Source organism: Hemiscyllium ocellatum, chromosome 4 (assembly GCF_020745735.1).
Source record: "Hemiscyllium ocellatum isolate sHemOce1 chromosome 4, sHemOce1.pat.X.cur, whole genome shotgun sequence".
Lineage (NCBI taxonomy): Eukaryota > Metazoa > Chordata > Chondrichthyes > Orectolobiformes > Hemiscylliidae > Hemiscyllium > Hemiscyllium ocellatum.
Window position 1 is genome coordinate 45,173,544 of NC_083404.1, and position 19,670 is coordinate 45,193,213.

The following is a 19,670-nucleotide window of genomic DNA, read 5'->3' on the forward strand; positions in this document are numbered from 1 at the left end:
TTCATGGATCAGTAGTTCCTTTATTGTCTACTTTGTCACTAATGTCAGTTCTTAAATTAGCCATCATCTATGATAGAACGGTACCAGATAATCATGTCTCATTTTTTTCCCTGTACCTTCCTGCAAATCTAGAAGAAAGAATTCCCTTTATAGAATATTATTCCTTAAAACTAACCAATGTGTTGATCTTTAAATAATTTGATGACACTTTTTCTGTATTCCCAGGTGTGAGTTCTGCACGAAAGGTTTCAAGAAATCAAGCCATCTGAAACAGCATGTACGTTCTCACACTGGCGAAAAACCCTTCAAATGCCTCCAGTGCAGTCGATGTTTCGTCTCCTCAGGAGTTCTGAAAGCTCATCAGCGGACACACACAGGTAGTGGATTGAACAAAAGAATGAACTTCTGTTTATAGCACCTTTTTCATCATTTCAGGAAATTTCAAGGTATTCTGCACCTTAGAGATTGGGCAACATCTGACGAGCAGCAATGACATTGCACTTTTTTCTGATGAATTATTAAACATGAAATATAATGATTCAGGTATCTCTTTCTGAATTGTTTTTAAAAATCATGATGCAGTCAATCCAGACATTGGGTTTTTTTGAGTTTTTTAAATTTACTGAATATGTGTTTTTCTAAATATACTTGCCTCTTTTTTTCCCTTATTTAATAATATATCTACCATTTCTATCTTCCTTCTATTTACTAAAGCAAAACATTTATTTAGTTTATCTGCTGTCTTTCTGTCATTACTTGTGCAGGTATTATCTGGGTTATTTCTTAATGATCCTATTCCCATCACAGCCGTTTTTTTATTTTAAATTTTATATTTCTGAAAAATATTTTGTTTAATGATCCTCACAAATCTAATTTCATGACCATCTCATTATCTTTATCTTTATTTTGTTTTACTTGACTATATTCTTAATGTCTTCTGATTCTCTTGTAGTATTCCAGCTGTGGTCTGACTAATGCATTGTACAGTTTTATCAAAACCTCCCTACCTTTATACCCCATTCCCTTCGAAATAAGGGCCAACATTCCATTTGCCTTCCCTAATGCCTCTGCTCTTAGATGCTAGGTTTTGTTATTCATGGTTGAGGACTCTCCAATCCTTCTATTCTGTAGCTTTCTGCAGTCTTCCTGCATTTAGATAATATTCATCTCCTCTGTCCTTGCTGACAAGGTGCATAACCTCTCATTTTCCCACATTATAATAAATAAGTTAACAAGCAGCTTTCAAAATCCTGCAATTCCCTGCCTAAGGACATTGTGGTTTAACCTAGAGTATGTAGACTGCAGAGGTTCAAGAAGGCAGCTCACCACCACCACCTTGAGGGCAACAAGGGATAGGCAATAAATACTGTCTGAGGAGCAGGAGAATCGACGTTTCGGGCAAAAGCCTTTCATCAGGAGAAGGGCTTCCTGATGAAGGGCTTTTGCCCAAAACATCGATTCTCCTGCTTCTTGGATACTGCCTGACCTGTTGTGCTTTTCCAGCATCACACACTCAACTCTGACCTCCAGCTTCTGCAGTCCTCACTTTCTCTTAACAAAAAATACTGTCCAGCCAGTGACATCAGTACACTTAACTTCCTTATCCATGTTATTAATATGTAGCATAAATATGTGGTCTCAGCATTAATCCCTGTGGCAATCTACCAGTTACACATTGCATCCTGAAAATGCCCATGTATTCATGCTAACATACTATCTCCAACACCATGGGGTCTTATTAAGTAGTCTAATGTTTAATTTAGCTGTTCTGCACATTTTATTTTATTTTTGTATGCACTTATTGAGCATTTGGTGAACAGACTTGCCAGTTAGACTTAGACCAATTTTTTATGATTTGGGTCTTATTAACATCAGCTAATAGAATTAGAGCTGCTTGCACCAATCAACTTCCTTACAGACACTTAATTAACCAGGGAGGTAGTAGGTTCATAGGGCAATCAATCTTGATGAACCTGTGGCAGTCCTTTAAAGGGTAGGGTTAGAAGTATCATAGAGTCGTAGAAATATACAGCATGGAAACAGACTCTCTTGGTCCAGCCCATCCATGCCGACCAGATATCCCAACGTAATCTAGTCCCATTTGCCAGCAATTGTCCCATATCCCTCTAAACCCTTCCTATTTATATACCCATAGCCTTTGAAATGTTGCAATTATATCAGCCTCCACTGGCAGCTCATTCCATACATGTACCACCCTCTGTGTGAAAAGGTTGCCCCTTGGGTGTCTTTTGTCTTTCCCCTCTCACCCTGAAACTATGTCCTCTAATTGTGGACTCCCCCACCCCCCCAAAAAAAAACCCTTGTCTCTTTATCCTATCCATGCCCCTCATGATTTTATAAGATCACCCCTGAGCCTCTGAGCCTCCAGTGTCAAATGTGGAAGAGAGTGTTGGCTTACAGTGCAGCATGTTTTTTTTATTTGTAGCTTCCACAAACGACTTGGGGAACTTGGCAAATAGGAGAATAGGACTTGCTTCTAGTTTTACTTCACTGCAGGAAAGGGGCCATTAAATACTGCTATTGGAATTGGAGTCTTGGGTTGTATATTCTTTCCAATCTTTGCCCATGTCATCTGTTACTGTTTGTAATTGGAACTTTAGTCAACTATGTTGAGGTCCACCTAAAAAAGGGTTGGGCTTCTGCATGTTTCTGGTCACTCTGGCTTTAGGAGCAAGTCGAGTGGTAGCAAGGCATAAATTGGTCCCAATTTGTCTATGAGTTTGAATCAAATGTAATAAGAAGTACAAACATTTGAAAAAAAGTCAAGCAAATCGAAATATCTGCCAATCTTAACAGAATGACTGGTTTACTCACTTGGAAACTAAATTGAGACAAAATGACTGACCCTGACATGTATCAAAAGATGTCAAAATGATTTCATAGTAACCTTGAAAGGTTAATTGAATATGTACAAAGTTGCAGAGAATTGGGGCTATTTGGAGAATTTTTTCAGAGTGCTAGAATGGTGCAATGGGTTGAATGGTCTGCACAATTTTATGTGATTTTGATTTTGGTTTTTAACTCCTGTAATGTGATATGAGCAATAATAAGATCAGCACCAGCTTAAATTTTGTCAATGGTTTTGATTCAAATGAACATTTAACATTTATAGATATCTGGAAATATGTCTCCATATGTTTAAAGGTATCAAAGCTTTCAAATGCACTGTTTGTGATGCCACCTTTACTACTAATGGGAGCCTAACAAGGCACATGGTAATTCATACCAGTCTGAGACCATTTAAATGCCCATTCTGCGATGACACTTTCCGAACATCACTTCACTGCAAGAGGCACATGAAGATTCATCAAGTAACGGTAGGAGTTGGAGGTATGGAGTGCTTTATCTGTAAACACTAAGTCATAGTCTGTATTTTATGTAAAGACAGGATGTACAATGAAACATTCATCATCTATACTCTTTTTATCCACTCTCTTCATTTGAACCAGTAATATTCTGAAGGGACTTGACAGGGGAGATACTGAAAGAAAGTTTACTGCATGAATATCCTTGAATTCGGAGCCATGGTCTCCAGATAAGTCATCATTCCTTTTAGAATGATGATCTGAAGAAATACATTCACTTAGGGGGTTATGAATCTACACTATTGTCTACTGCAGTGAAATACAGATCCTTAGTTATTACATAAATGAATGTCTGAGATAGATAGATTTTTGGTGTCTGGGAATCCAGACTTATGAAGATCAAACAGAAAAGTGAAGTTGAGTTTGAAAATCAGCCATGACCATTTTGAATGTGCAGCATGCTCAAGGGAACATATGGTCTCTGCTCCAATTTCTTTGTTGCCTCTCTCTAATTGCCCTCGAGAATATGAGACACCATTTTGAACTGGTGCAATCCACTTGAGTAAAGGTACATCCACAGTGTTATTAGGAAGAGAGTTCCAGGGTTTTCAGCCAGCAACAGTGAAGGGTAGCAAAAAATTCCAAGTTAAGCTGGTATGTGGATTGGAAGGAAAGTTGCAGGTGGTGGTGTTCATATGCACCAGATGCCCTTGTTCTCTAGGTCTGTGAAGTCATGGTTTTGGACGGTGCTGGCAAAACACCATCTTGGATTGTGTACACACTACTGTTACTCTGCATCAATAGAATGAAGAAAATAAATATTTAAGGTAGTGGATGTAGGTTTGCTTGCTGAGCTGGAAGGTTTGTTTTCAGATATTTTGTCACCATACTAGCTAACATCTTCAGTGAGCCTCTGAATGAAACACTGGTAATGTAGCCCGTTTTCTATTTATATGTTTGGGTTTCCTTGGATTAATGTTATTTCCTGTGGTGACGTCATTTTCTATGGTGATGTCAATTCCCATTCTTTTTCTAGGGGTGGTAAGTGGGATCCAAGTCAATGTGTTTGTTGATAGAGTTACGGTTAGAATGCCATGCTTCTAGGAATTCTTGTCTCTGTTTAGCCTACCCTAGGATGGATGTGTTGTCCTAGTTGAAGTGGTGTCCTTCCTCATCTGTATGCAAAGATACTAGCGAGCGTGACGAAGCTGCATTAGAACATTATTTCAACGCACACCACACACTGCAGCTCAGAAGAACTACGCAGAGCAGAGGAAAATCACCTATACAGTGTATTCAAAAAGAACGAGTACCTAATGAACACAGTCCACCGATTTCTCAGCAACAAACCCAAACAAGGAGACAAAACACGTCCAGAAACCCTAGCCACCAATATCAAAGACATCTTGGAAATGACTGCCAGAATATTCAGACCCTTTGGCATCATAGTAGCCCACAAACCCACCAACACACCAAAACAGCAGTTAATGAACTTGAAAGACCTTATACAGACAACAAGCAAAACTGATGTTTTTACAAAATATCTTGCAAGAACTGTAACAAAGATACATTGGACAAACAAGCAGAAAACTAGCCACTAGGATACATGAACATCAACTCGCCACAAAAAGACATGACCTACTCTTACTAGTATCCTTGCATACGGATGAGAAAAGACACCACTTCGACTGGGACAACACATCCATCCTAGGACAAGCCAAACCGAGATATGCACAAGAATTCCGGGAAGCATGGCGTTCCAACTCTATCAATAAACACACTGACTTGGATCCCATTTACCACCCTTTGAGAAAAAGAATGGGAAATAACATCACCATAGGAAATGACGTCCCCGCCACAAATGGCATCACCAACTCAAGGAAACCCAAACATATAAATAGAAAGTGGCTACACCACCAGTGCTTCATCCAGAGGCTCACTGAAGATTAGATTAGATTAGATTAGATTACTTACAGTGTGGAAACAGGCCCTTCGGCCCAACAAGTCCACACCGACCCGCCGAAGCGCAACCCACCCATACCCCTACATTTACCCCTTACCTAACACTACGGGCAATTTAGCATGGCCAATTCACCTGACCCGCACATCTTTGGATTGTGGGAGGAAACCGGAGCACCCGGAGGAAACGCATGCAGACACGGGGAGAATGTGCAAACTCCACACAGTCAGTCGCCTGAGTTAGGAATTGAACCCGGGTCTCAGGCACTGTGAGACAGCAGTGCTAACCACTGTGCCACCGTGCCGCCCACCATGATGTTAACTAATATGGTGACGAAACGTCTGAAAATGAACCTTCCAGCTCAGGGAACAAACCTACATCCAGAACCTCAACCTGAGCTACACATCCTCTCAAAACTTGCTGATTTAAGGTAGTGGATTGGGTGCCACACAAAATTGCCTACTACAAAATATCTATGTTTGTGATTACTCACTTGTAAACTCATTAAAATTCACAAAGCACCAACTTACTCTTCCCGCTTTAATTACTGTTACAACTAACCTAATTACACTTATTCATCCACGTGGTTTAATATTGGCTCATAATTGTTACTTTGCTTTATTGTAGCCATGCAAGCATTTTTCCTGCTTCCAAATTGGATTGTAGGAACCAAATGAGAGTTGCAGCAAAGTGATAATTAATGGAGTTTTGGATTTTTTGAACAGTGGTTGATAAAGAATGGAAAAATGGATAACAGCACCTTGCGTTAGGTGCTATTTTTAGTTTAAATTAAGATTACTTTAAAGAACATTTGATGTTACGATTATCACAGTAATAACGAATATTTTGATTAGCTTTAGACCGACCATTCCCTGAGTCTGTCTGCTGTTTATACTTTAACTGGTTTTTATCGTTGGTAATGAGGTTGAAATCTCTTTCATCTGTGATATAAGAACTTTTTTTCTCCTTGTCATATCATCTAGATGAAGATGATGAAAATCTGGAAAGGCCTGTTGTGCGAAGGTCACGGATTGGAATCATCACATTTACAGATGAGGAGACAGCGGAATTAGCCAAAACTGAAACACGATTAGATGCCACTGTTTCGGAAAAAGTATTAGTCCAATCAGCAGCAGAGAAAGATCGAGTCAGTGAAATCAAGGATAAGAGTACAGAGGTGGAAGAAGAGCCTAAACATGCAAATCAATGCACATTTTGCACAAAGAGTTTCAAAAAGCCTAGTGACTTAGTTAGGTGAGAATTGACATTTTTTTTGTTTAAGTTTCTATTCTGTTACATAATTTTTCTGTACATATTTGTCTTCTTCCCTCTTCTTCTTTTGGTGTTGCACTTGCTGTGCAAATATGCACCTAAGCATCCAGTTGACTCCATTATAAATCTTGACTTTTAATTTGAAAAATTGTAGACTTACCTGTCTCTCTTATAGTTTAATCCCCACTACAGGATTGGAACATGTATTCTAGGCCGACTCACTCATTTCATATCTGATAATTCCAGTGGTTCAGGTGGAAGGTGAAGATCCAATGATCAATTCAAGAAGAGTGAGGAACCCTTCTAAGATCCCATTTAATGTTTGTTTTACAACTGATGCTGTTAAAAACAGATTTGCTCCTTTGCTCTGTACAAGATTTAGTCATTTTGAAAATGGCAGCTACATTTGCTTACATCGCACTAGTTCAAGCGAATTTGTTATATGCAAGCTTCTCTGGGGACTTCGGATTATGCATAAACCTAGATGTCTCTTCTTTATGTTTATGTCCTGCAACATCTTAACTTTAGCCTGTCTGTTCCAGAGAAGAGGTGGGCAGCAAATGAGGGAGGGATAATTTAAAAATGTTGACCTGCATTATTGCCAGCTTTTATCCTTATATTCTTTTAAGGGAGACAGCTACCTGTTCACCCGCTCAAAGCAATAGAGCACAGCAGTGGGGGAATAATAAAATTAGCGCTGATTTGAATCTTGACCATACAGATTGAATTGAATTCTAGTTACCTATTTATATGGTGGTGTAGTTCAACATAACATGAGTTTGCAAAATCCTACTCTAGTTCTTGGTACTTGAAACCCATGATATGAAATTGATTGTTATGAAGCAACATTTGGAATAAATCCTAGTTTAGTTTGTTCATGAGAGGTGGATGTTGCTGACAATGTCACAAGTGATTTTTTTCCATCCCTTCCCTGGTTGCCTTTAAGGGATGGTGATGAACTGTTTTTGAATAGATCGACTCTTGAAAATGAAACGAAAGTCACCATAGTCCCAGAGAACCGTAGACACTCTCATTAGAGAGAGAGCACTCGTGATTTTAATTTGAAGGTCACTATGCCTCAGGTGAAGGGTGAGGTTGAGAAATCAGTGCCTTAATGGTATCCTTAGCCAGCATTGGACTCACTATGCATTGCAGACCAGCCATAGTCAATTGAACTAACTGACCCCCTGGATGGACTGTTACCATGCAGCTGACTGTTCTGAGGAGTGATTTTTGCTTCAACTAAGTGCCAAAGTGCAAAGCACTCCATTCCTAAGTGTTATTAGGTTTGATTGAGGTAAACACAAAACCCATACAAAAAAGAAGGGGAAAAATGACTTAAAGATAAACTTACAATACCTTTAAATAATGTTCTCTAACTACCACTAGGAATTACTTCTGTGATTTTGAAGTTTGCATACATTCCCAAATAATGTTTAACACAACTTTAAAAAAAGTTCAATCAATGGTATATTGAGGTGAATGCTCACCTCTGCATCCCCTTTTAAAGAATTTAGAGAAATTTTCAGCTGACAAACTGATACTGAAACAAAGGCTGAACAGTACTCCAATGCCAAGAAGAGTTTTGTTTTAATCTTATCTTAATTTTAATTCAAAGTAATTATGGAAAATAACGGACAAGAAATTTCCATTCTTTCTCTCTTTTCTCCTCTTTTTGTTCTTCTAGTTATAATATTCACTTGTCTTTTCCGGATTCTATACCTACAAGTTAATCAAGAGAAGAAAGATATTTCTTAATTCCCATCTTTAACCTTTTTTCCCTTTTTTTTTGTTCAGATTCAAGATCATTTGTCAAAAAGTTCCAATGTCAAACTAGCAATCTCTCTGATATCCAAAAATAATATTTGGGAAACTCTCCTTCTATCCATCAATATTTAAGTTGCCTTTATTTCTAAGACTATGCTCCATGTGTTCATTATGCTCCTTGGGAAACATCAAAAAGGCCAAATCTTGATCATAAGTGAAATGGAGAGAATGTTAATTATATAGGTGCCAGTCTGTTTAATTGGCTTGAAATTTGAAACAAATTGTTGATGAAATATTGACTTAAATCCTAGAATCCCTACTGTGTGGAGACAGGCCCTTTGGCCCAACAAGTCCACACCGACCCTCCTAAGAGTAACCCACCCAGACCTATTCCCCTACCCTATTACTCTACATTTACCCTGACTAATGCACCTAACCTACACATCGCTGAACACTGAGTAATTTAGCATGGCCAATTCACCTAATCTACACATCTTTGGATTGTGGGAGGAAACTGGAGCACCCAGAGGAAACCCACACAGATACGGGGAGAATGTAACAGTTGTCCGAGGGAAGAATTGAACCCGGGTCCCTGGCGCTGTGAGGCAGCATTGCTAGCCACTGTGCCGCCCCCTAATATTTTAAAAATCATATGCCTATTTAATTTATATTTGGTGAAGACAAGTTAATATTATGACACTAATTCTCCATCCTGTCATCAAATGAACAAATTAATCTTTAGTGATTAATATACCCAATTACCTCTGTTTCTTGGACCCAGTAAAATGATTGTGATTATAATCATTTCTAGTTTACAAAGAAATTGAATAATGAGGTAACTCTGAGGAGAAAGAATATTTTCTTCTGCAAATTGACCAATAAACTAAGTTCTGTGGTGATTCCTCTGATCTTTGTAAATAAGACTAACTTATTTGTGTTTTTTTTAAAGAAATTGGAATATTCTGTTTTTTAATCAATCTGTGTAGATATGTTATAATATAACTCCAGAATTGATGGGACTTGAACCCAGGCCTTCCTGACTCAGAAGTAGGGACACTACCAGTGTGTCACAACTCCCAACCTTAAATAGCACTATGCTATAGATGTCTGCCTGATGGAAAATAATTTGGAGAAATCCAGCACCTATTTGACTTGGGTCCAATTATCCTCATCACCCATTTCACAGGTCTTTACAAACCTCTACTTTTTTTAAAAATAAAAGCCTCAACGAATCATAGAATTCTTACTTATTTTGTCTCTTTCTTTATATTGTTTCTAAGGGGTCTGAAACAAATGTCGGCTAAAACTTGGACATCAAGGATTACCTATTCGGGCAACAACTTTAAAGCATAACGTCCAATGGCACAAAAGGAGTCCAGTCTATTATGCATATGCTAGCTCATTTGAAGAAGCTAATTATTCCTTTCCCCACCTTCCTAAAGGCTTTCTTTCCCATAGTCCTACAATTATTTATCTTACCGCAATCACTCAAATCGGCCTAAATAAAGATTTTTGATGGCTTGAAGCCATTTTAGCTGTGATGTGTGCCTATTGATTATGGTCTTAAATCTAAGAAATACATAGGAAAAGAATTGGCTGCAGTTACAGCTGAGTATTTGTAGTGGTGCACAACACAAACTTGTTCCAATTTGTTGCTAATTGTCAGTTGCATTCAAAATAGTGTCCTCACATCCTGATCTAATTTCTCTGAAAGTTAGCATTTTCATGAAATGTTATTGTTCACTAGGCATCAATCTGAATGTACACTGATATGTTATGATATAACTCCAGAATAGATGGGACTTGAACCCAGGCCTTCCTGACTTGTGCACAGTGTTTTTAAAAATTTATAGCTTGTTATCCCATTTTACATTGCTCCCTTTTCTGAAGTATATTTCTCCTTATTCATTTATGTTTTTTTTAACTTTCCTTTTATGATTTCTGACTTCCTTTTTACCTTTGGTAACTTTACTGCATCTTTTACCCATGCATTCTGTTTTCTGTGCATTGCTCTTTATTGTGTTTCTAAAGTCATGTGATATGCCGCATGATCAGAATTGCTACTGACAGCATTGTAATTTGACTGCTGAGGTTAAAAATCTCTTGCTTTTTCTGGAGTCATGTAGCGGCAGTCCAGAATATCTTACCCAGGCTTCTCCTTTTGTCATCATAACTCCAGGTGCGTCAGCCATATACTCCTATAATTTTTATAGGTTTTTTCCTAGGTTTGTCACAGAACTTCATGTCATTGGAGAAGCTGTAACATTGAATTGCCAGTGCAAGTCTAATCAGAAGCATGATTGAAGAATTTTTGTTTCATTTTAAAGCGACATTTTATTATCACTTTTGCAAATTATTCTGGAGATAATGAATGGGTGGGGAGGCATTAGCTAAGTTCTTTTGTATTTTTGCTGATACTTCCCAATAAAAGGTTTCTTAACATTTATGAACTCTCATGAAACAAAAGCATTCTTTGAACAAATATGTTTAAAAGAATCTAATATCTATCTAATTGATTTAAAACATAAGTCTTTTGATTGCAGGTTTTTTTTTCAAAAGTTAGCTTTCTTCCTAAAACTTGAACTATTTGCAATTTATTGTTTAAACTGATGTGGTAAAATGTACCTTTTCATCCTACACAGACATATACGAATTCATACTGGAGAGAAGCCATTTAAGTGTGATGAATGTGGGAAGAGTTTTACAGTCAAGTCTACACTGGACTGCCATTTAAAAACCCACACAGGTTGGTGATGGCATTTTAAAAATTAAGTTTTTGAACAGAGAGAGGAGAATGAGAGCTATTCCCAATGATGGAAACCATGAAACAGGGTGACAACTTACCATAAATAAAAAGAAAAAAATGGAAGTTGGAAAATATCAGCAGGTTAAGCAAATTCTGTAGAGAGAACCTGAAGTAATGTTTCAGATTGATGTTTTATTGTGAGGACTGAAGAGAAATAGAAATGCAATTATTCTTAAATTAGTGGAAAGTTAGGGAGCAAGAAGCCCAAAGGATAAAAATAGGATGAAAGGCAGAGATTAACAAAAACCGATGCAGCAACCAAAAAATGTAGTAATAAACATAGTGAAGAATCAAAGGGTGTGTCCAAAGATAAATTGCTGGAGAAATTCAGCAGGTCTGGCAGCATCTGTGGTGAGAAAGCAGAGTTAACGTTTCGAGTCCACTGACCCTTCAGGCTTTAGAAGGCACTGAAGAAGGGTCATTGGACTCAGAAGGTTAACTCTTATTTTCTCTCCATAGATGTGGCCAGACATGCTGCGTTTCTTCAGCAATTTCTGCTTCTGTTTCAGATTTCCAGTTTCTGCAGTTCTTTGCTTTATTTATTAAAAGGTGCCTCCAAATGAGGTATGAATTGCTACATAACCATCTGAATACATGAACAGAGAAGAAAAGAAACAAACAAAGATGTATCCAGCAAGACAAAAAAAAGATAAAGGTGAAATAAAAGGAGTGAGAGTTTATGATGTAATGATTTTGAACTCTCTGGACTCCACATGCCCCTATCTTGCTGATTGCTTTAATTTATTTTTGATTTTGCTCATTTGTTTTTGATTGACACAGCTGTCCCAAGCATACACCTCAACATGCCGCAATTTAATTCCCATTTAAACTAAATCTGATTTGCAGCTTTCCCCAAGAAAAATATGCATTTTCTCCATCCTTCAAAAGGCACCTACAAAACCCATTCAAGCTGGAGATTAATTGATAATTATAAGACTTACTTTGTTGGGAAAGACTGCTAAAAGGGATAGAGCATTGGCTGGAAGTGGAAGTATGATATTGATAGGCCACACTAACATAAATGTAAGATTGGGTCAAAAAGTAAATTGCAAGTTTGGTTCCTGCACCACAATACCGAGTGATCAATTTAAGTACTCCAACCCCACAGTGATTTTTTAAGAAAGGTTCTGCTTTATCTACACTCAATTCTACATTGCTACAAGATCCAGAAGCTTGCAGCAGCTATTTTTTCCCCCCTCCCACTTTTCATCTTTCTGAATATCAACCTGGAATTCTGCAATGTCCTAGCTGGCCCGAAGGAAATGTGTCGGCATACAACCTGCAGGAGGATCAGCCTTTATAGATTCAAAGCTAATTGAATGTACCTTCAGTTGTAAATGTCTTGTTTATACAGGGTTCTGATGCCTTTTGGTACACCAATAAAATAACTTAGCATTCAGTTGGCACCTGTGCTGTTATTGATACTATGTAGATGTGAGAATTTGATTATTTTTAGATTTATAATTATGTAATTCAAGAACTTGCACCTGAAATGTATCAGAAAAAGGTATCTGATGCAAGGGTTAATTCACCAGTAAATCAGTAAAGTTCAAACAGGTTAGAAATGGACAGATTCAAACCTGCTACAGCTCAAAAGTTATCTATACTTCTCTTGGAACCTGAGCTCTAGACAATGTCATACCTTTATATCACTGAGGCAGTAGAGACTGGCAGAGTGCTCTAATTAATTTTGGCCTACACTGGAATGTACTGAGAACAGCTTCACTAAAGCTGGCGATATTCTTTGTAGAGAAGTATTTATTAGATGAGATGGCATGGAAGGGAGGAGAAACAATTATACTAAGTAATTCTGCATTTTTCTTAAACTCTCTCAAATCTGAATAATTCATGACCGTGCTGCCTCATTTGTGAAGTTAACAGGGAAGTTAATAGCAAATTAGAAAATTTAACAGGCCTCCCATTACAAGGTTATTCAAAAAAAATCTTTGGCAGTGATCTTTAAACCTTTGGGTGTCTATCAGTTTTTGATTTATATGTACATATGTTTCTGCTCTTAATGACTTGGAAAATTTACTTTTTTGAAATTTAGGTCAGAAGCACTTCAAATGCCATGTATGTAGCTCTCCATTCTCGACAAAAGGTAGCCTAAAAGTTCACATGCGACTGCACACAGGAGCAAAGCCTTTTAAATGCCCACATTGTGATGTGCGTTTCCGAACTTCAGGGCATAGAAAGAGTCACATACAATCTCACTTTAAGCCCACGCCACTGCCAAAGAAAATTCGGAAGCCTGCGACACGTCAAACAACAGAAAGCTTACAGCCGGTAAACTTGCTGACTACTGCAAATGTTTACATCACGAACAATGGAGTTCTTACCAGCCAATTTGATCAGAACCTTCTCCAACAGGGATTAGTTGGTCAAGCTATTCTTCCTGTTTCGGTGTCAGGTAATGTTTTAAACGATTAATTATTTCAATATTTAACTTTTTTTTAATTACCACACTGAAAAACTGTTATGGACTAGGCCAGACCACTCAAATCATTCTTAAGCAGCACCCCAGATCATAACTTTGCAATTTGTTTCGGTAAGTGTACAGTGAAAATTACCCGGATTAAGTTAGTGAGGTTGACTATCAGGTTTAAAACAGACAAAACAAAGTTATTCACAAAATTACACAATGAAACATAAAGAACCCCTACAGAACTCAGTCTATCCAACCTAGACTTAATTATGATGTTCCGAATATACACAACAGTCCCAATAAGCAAATCCCCTTTAAAACACAGTACGAAAAAGGGTCAGATGCTTACAGGTTGAAATTAGAAGAGCAGAGAGAGAGAGAGAGAAAGTTTGTGTCCACACAGCTCACTGTTGAACTCCCAACCAGTTCTGGACTGAACTAAACTGGTCAGCTGGAGAGCTGACCACTTGCCTTTCATTCTACAGGTCACTTCTAAAACATGACCAATTGGCCTGAAGTCTCTTCTGTTCACGTATAAACAAAATGCCTCTCAACATCCTTTTCATCTCTGTACCAAACCAGTCTGTTCGGAGCCCAACTGGTTTATTACCCCTCTGAAAAAATTATCAAGGACAGAATATCCTTGAGCCAAGGAACAGCATTTACTAAAAAAGAAGGACTAACTTTGAGACACGTCTCTCCCTTAAAAAGATATGAACCATCAATACCAAACGATGGCTTCATTTTTAATCCTTTTAAAAACCCAATTAGTAGTCTAAACACACATCTATACTATAACTATAAACGTGCACAACCACGTGCAAATTCAAGCCGCTGTACACCCACAACCGAATGTCTCAGTATCTCATATGAGCCTTAATAATGCATCAACAATCACGTTTTCGCAACCTGCCACATGCACAATTGTCAGACTGAATGGCTGTAACAACAAGCTCCATCTAAACAGGCTAGCATTTTTGTCCTTAAATTTTTCCACAAATGTCAATGGGTTATGATCAGTGTATACGATTGTCTCAGATGTATTGCTGATAATATAATCACTGAAATGTTGTAATGCCAATATCAAGCTTAAAGTTTCTTTCTTGTTGAATATTTCTGTTGATGAACGTTCAACTTCCTGGAAAAATACCTAATGGGTCTTTCTATTCCTGTGTCATTCTCCTGCTGGAGCACTGCACCGACACCCACATCACTGGCAACAATAGCCACCTTGAAAGGCTTTGTGTAATCTGTTGTGGCTAACACTGGGGCAGTGGTTAACACCATTTTTAGGCTGTGAAATGTCTTTTGACAGTCCGCTGTCCACTGAAACTACTTGCCCTTTTTTAACAATTCAGTGAGTGGAGCAGCCATACTGCTAAAGTATGGCACAAACTTTTTGTAATATCCACTCAATCCCAGGAACTGTATTATTGCTTTTGTTCGTCGACAGTGTGGGAAATTCCCCAATTGATTACGTTTTTGCATCTTGTGGGGCCATTTGTCCATGTCCAATAACATGGCCCAGGAAGGTGACTTGAGCTTTGGCAAATTTACTTTTAGCTAGAATTACCACCAAGCCTGCCTTCCGAAGTCAATCGGACAAGTCCGATAAATGCTGTAAATGTTCCTTCCATGAGAGAATAAAGATTACCAGGTCATCAATGTACACTGTACAGTTGGGTAATCAGGCGATGATCTTATTAGTTAGTCCCTGAAATGGCATGACTTTGAACTGATGTAGTCCATTTGGCGTTACGAAAGCTGAAATCGTTTTTGCTCTTTCTGACAGCAGTACTTGCCAGTTGCCTCTGAGCAAGTCCAATTTAGAAATGTAAGTTGCTTGTCCCACTTTTTCGTCACAATCCTACAACTATGGAATTGATTAGATTAGATTTGATTAGATTACTTACAGTGTGGAAACAGGCGCTTCGGGGGCACAAGTCCACAGCGACACGCTGAAGCGCAACCCACCCATATCCCTACATTTACCCCTTACCTAACACTAGGGGCAATTTAGCATGGCCAATTCACTTGGCCTGCACATCTTTAGACTGTGGGAGGAAACCGGAGCATCTGGAGGAAACCCACGCAGACCCGGGCAGAACGTGCAAACTCCACACAGTGAGTCGCCTGAGGTGGGAAATGAACCCGGGTCTCTGGCGCTGTGAGGCAGCAGTGCTAACCACTGTGCCACCGTGCCGCCCACAAACTGGATATGCATTAGTCCTTGTAACAGTGTTGACTTTGCGATAGTCCACACACAACCGTTGGTTACCATCTGGCTTTGGTACCATGACTATGGGTGAGCTCCAGTCACTAACTTACTTCAATTATGCCATCTTGGAGCGTGCGCTCTATCTCCTTTTGAACCTATGCCAACTTTAGAAGGTTATGCCTATAAGGATATTGCTTAATCGGAACAGCACCTCCTGTCTCTACATCATGCGCAATTAGCTTAGTACTTCTCAGTTTATTTCCCAATATCTCGCCATGTGATAGTAATAGCTCTTTCAGGTCATTTCGATTTTCTTGTGGAAGGTAACTCAATAATTTATCCTAATTTTTGACAACTTCCTCATTGTTCAATTTGATTTGAGCAATGTCCTAATCAGAATCCTCTGAACTTGGATCTTCCTTCTGTGCTGTAATCATGAACACTTTCTCCTCTTGCTTTCCTTTCCTATGAAAATACCTTTTGAGCATATTCACATGACACACTCAGAGATTTCTTCCTCTCTGGAGTCCTTATCAAGTAGCTCACTTCACTCAATTTTCTCGCGATTTGATAAGGTCCTCTAAATCTGGCTTTTAAAGGCTCACCTGTCACTGGAAGTAACACCAACACTTTATCACCATTTGCAAAATTGTGAATTTGTGATTTCTTATCCGCTTCCTGTTTCATTGTATCCTGTGATACTTTTAAACGCTGCCTAGCCAACTCTACAGCTTTATTTAATCATTCTCTAAAATTGGACACATAGTCCAAATGGGTGGTCTCTGAATTCAGATTTATTAATTTCTCCTTAATCAATTTTAACGGCCCTCTTACTTCATGCCCAAAAATTAAATTCAAATGGACTGAATTTGTTCGATTCATTTGGTGCATCTCTGATTGCAAAAAGTACAATTGGAACTCCCTTATCCCAATCATCTGGATAATCCTGAAAGATGCTATTCAACTCATCAGGTCTGCCAAACCCACTGAGGAGCATCCCGCCTAGACTCAAGACCCCATCCTATCCCTGTAACCCTGCACTTACTATGACTAACCCACCTAGCCTGCACATCCCTGGTGACTGGTAATGTGGCATGGCCATTCCACCTAATCTGCACGTCTTTTGGAATGTGGAAGGAAACTGGAGCATTCTGCAGAAGCCCATGGCAACAGGAAGGAAGTGCAAACTCCACACAAACATTCACCCAAGGCTGGAATCAAATCTGGGTCCCTGGCGCCATGAGTCAGTAGAGCTAACCACTGAGTCACTATACTGCCCACAGTGCAGCAAGTAACATATCTCCTGACTCCCCAAAGCCTGTTCACCATTGTCAAGACACCAGTCAAGTGTGAAGGAATATTATCCACTTGCCCTCAAATGATTGCAGCTCTGACAACACTACAAAAGCTTGAAACCATAGAGGACAAAGCACCTATCTGAATGCATCCCATCCACAAATATTCAGTCCCTACACCACCGATGCTTAGTAGCAGTAGAGTGTGTCATCTACAAGATGCATTGCAGGAATTCAGCAAAGCTGCTTCGATTCCTGATGAAGGGTTTCTGTCTGAACCGTTGATTCTCCTGCTCCTTGAGTGCTGTCTGACCTGTTGTGCTTTTCCAGCCCCACACACTCGACTCTGATCTCCAGCATCTGCAGTCCTCAGTTTCTTCTTAGATAATATCATCCAAACCCACAATCATTAACATCTAGAAGGACAAAGATAACAGAGACATGGGAACACCACCAATTATAAGTTCCAAGTCACTCATCATCCAGACTTGGATATATATTTCTGTTCCTTCAGTATCACTGGGTCAAAATTCTGAAACTCCCTCCCTATGGCATTGTGTATGTATCTATATCAAATGGACTGCAGCTGCTCAAGAAACTCACAACTACCTTTAGATTAGATTACTTACAGTGTGGAAACAGGCCCTTCGGCCCAACAAGTCCACACCGACCCGCCAAAGCGCAACCCACCCATACCCCTACATTTACCCCTTAACTAACACTACGGGCAATTTAGCATGGCCAATTCACCTGACCCGCACATCTTTGGACTGTGGGAGGAAGCCGGAGTACCCGGAGGAAACCCACGCAGGCACAGGGAGAACGTGCAAACTCCACACAGTCAGTCGCCTGAGGCGGGAATTGAACCCGGGTCTCTGGCGCTGTGAGGCAGCAGTGCTAACCACTGTGCCACCGTGCCGCCCAAGGACAATTGGGGATGGTCACTAAATGCTGCCCAGTCAGCAATGACCACATCCCATGAATGAACAAAAGAAATAAAAAAAACAGGAAAATACCCTCTCATCCATAAAACCCATCCTGATCAATTGTGCTGCCTTGTGCATCACATTTGTAATCTCCAACCTAACCAAAAGCTAGGTATCCTGTAATCAAGATGAATTAACATCCTCATCGGAGGTGAATAAGCATTTTATTTTGATGCTAAATGATTAGCAGAAAGAGACTGCCCTCTTCATAATCATTAATTTCTTCCTTCATTAAAGGAACAGAGATGTCATAATGTTTGTCCATCTGTACCAATCAGCAATATATTAAACTTCAATTTTCCATAAAATTTGGACAGAGTTGTTGCCATGTTTAGCGGAACTAAATCAGCTCAAATTCATCATTTATACTTTGAGTAAATCTTTTTATGGGCAGTGTTTGCATAAATGCTTCCACCTTTTTACAGTATTTGTTTCTTATTATTGAAAGATCGTCTTAATGCATCATTTGCAATGTACAAATAATGTATCTGCTGAACTTTGCTTCTAAGCTGATAAGTATATGATACCAAATTTGACCCTTATCAAAACTTGTGTGTGTATATCAGTGTAATTAAAAAAGCTAATCTGGCACCAACCGGAACTATAAGTGTTTTTTTTTTGCTGAAGCAAGTTTAACCCACCTCAGAGATGAGAATAAATATGAATGCTTGATACATCAGTAGCAAAAAATACTTCATCTTGCCGTTGTTATTTTGTTCAGAGTAAGACAGTTATTAACATAATTACAAAAAGAATACCGATAACAATGATTCAGTAACACTAGTTGATTCAGTGTAATTGATTTCAGTATAAAAAATCATAGATTTCAATTTAGCATTTCAGGATAGTAAAATTTAGTTTCAAAGATTATGGTACATCCTTAGGAAAGTTAAGCTTTTGATGTGTATGTGTGTCGGGGGGAGAGGGTGTTGATGTGAAAAGGTACATGTGTAGACAGTAGCATTAAGTGGTTTATTTCATTGGAGTTAATGAAGCATCAGGAATCGATGCTTGGGCAGCTGTAAACTCAGAGAATATTTGAAATCAAGTTTTTTAATTCTGGTAACTCCGATCTATTTTCAGTGTTCTGATGGAGAATCATTGGGCTTGAAACATTAACTCTACCTTCCCAGAGATACTGCCAGACCTGCTGAATTGCATCAGCAATTTCTGTTTCTGTTTCAAATTTCCAACATCCACAGTTCTGTGTTCTATTTTCAAGCTGATTTTGATTGTCAAAATGTCTAATGTATGTTTATTTCACTTAAACCTTATGAAATGCTTCTGCGATCACAGTAAGACCTTTTATTTTGTACCTGTCCTTAAGCTTTTAGCAATGTGTGTGCATTGATATCCAAATCTTTTGGCTCCTCTACAGACTTTTGTCTCTCCCCATTTAAAAAGAACAGTGTAACTTGTCTTCCTATGATCCAGTAATGCCTATTAATCCTTTTCCGTTCTGAAGAACAGTCATTGGACCTGAAACCTGAACTCTGCCTCCTTTCCACAGTTGCTGCCAGACCTTGAGGTTTTCCAGCAATGTCTGATTTTCTTGTTATTAATCCTTTTAATCTCTAAACTAATTTCACAACTTTTTACCAAGCACCAAATCCGA

The 19,670-nt window shown here is 38.7% G+C and overlaps 1 protein-coding gene across 2 annotated transcripts in view; it reads left to right on the plus strand.

Annotated features, from left to right (window-relative positions):
- The window catches only part of LOC132813309 (zinc finger protein 236-like), a 162,713-nt gene that overhangs the window by 98,424 nt on the left and 44,619 nt on the right, over positions 1-19,670 (plus strand). For both annotated transcript variants that reach the window (XM_060823121.1, XM_060823124.1), the window contains exons 18-22: positions 226-377; positions 3,166-3,351; positions 6,270-6,540; positions 10,968-11,071; positions 13,182-13,541. In XM_060823121.1, coding sequence (XP_060679104.1) covers positions 226-377; positions 3,166-3,351; positions 6,270-6,540; positions 10,968-11,071; positions 13,182-13,541 — 1,073 coding nt within the window. The remainder of the gene's footprint in view (positions 1-225; positions 378-3,165; positions 3,352-6,269; positions 6,541-10,967; positions 11,072-13,181; positions 13,542-19,670) is intronic.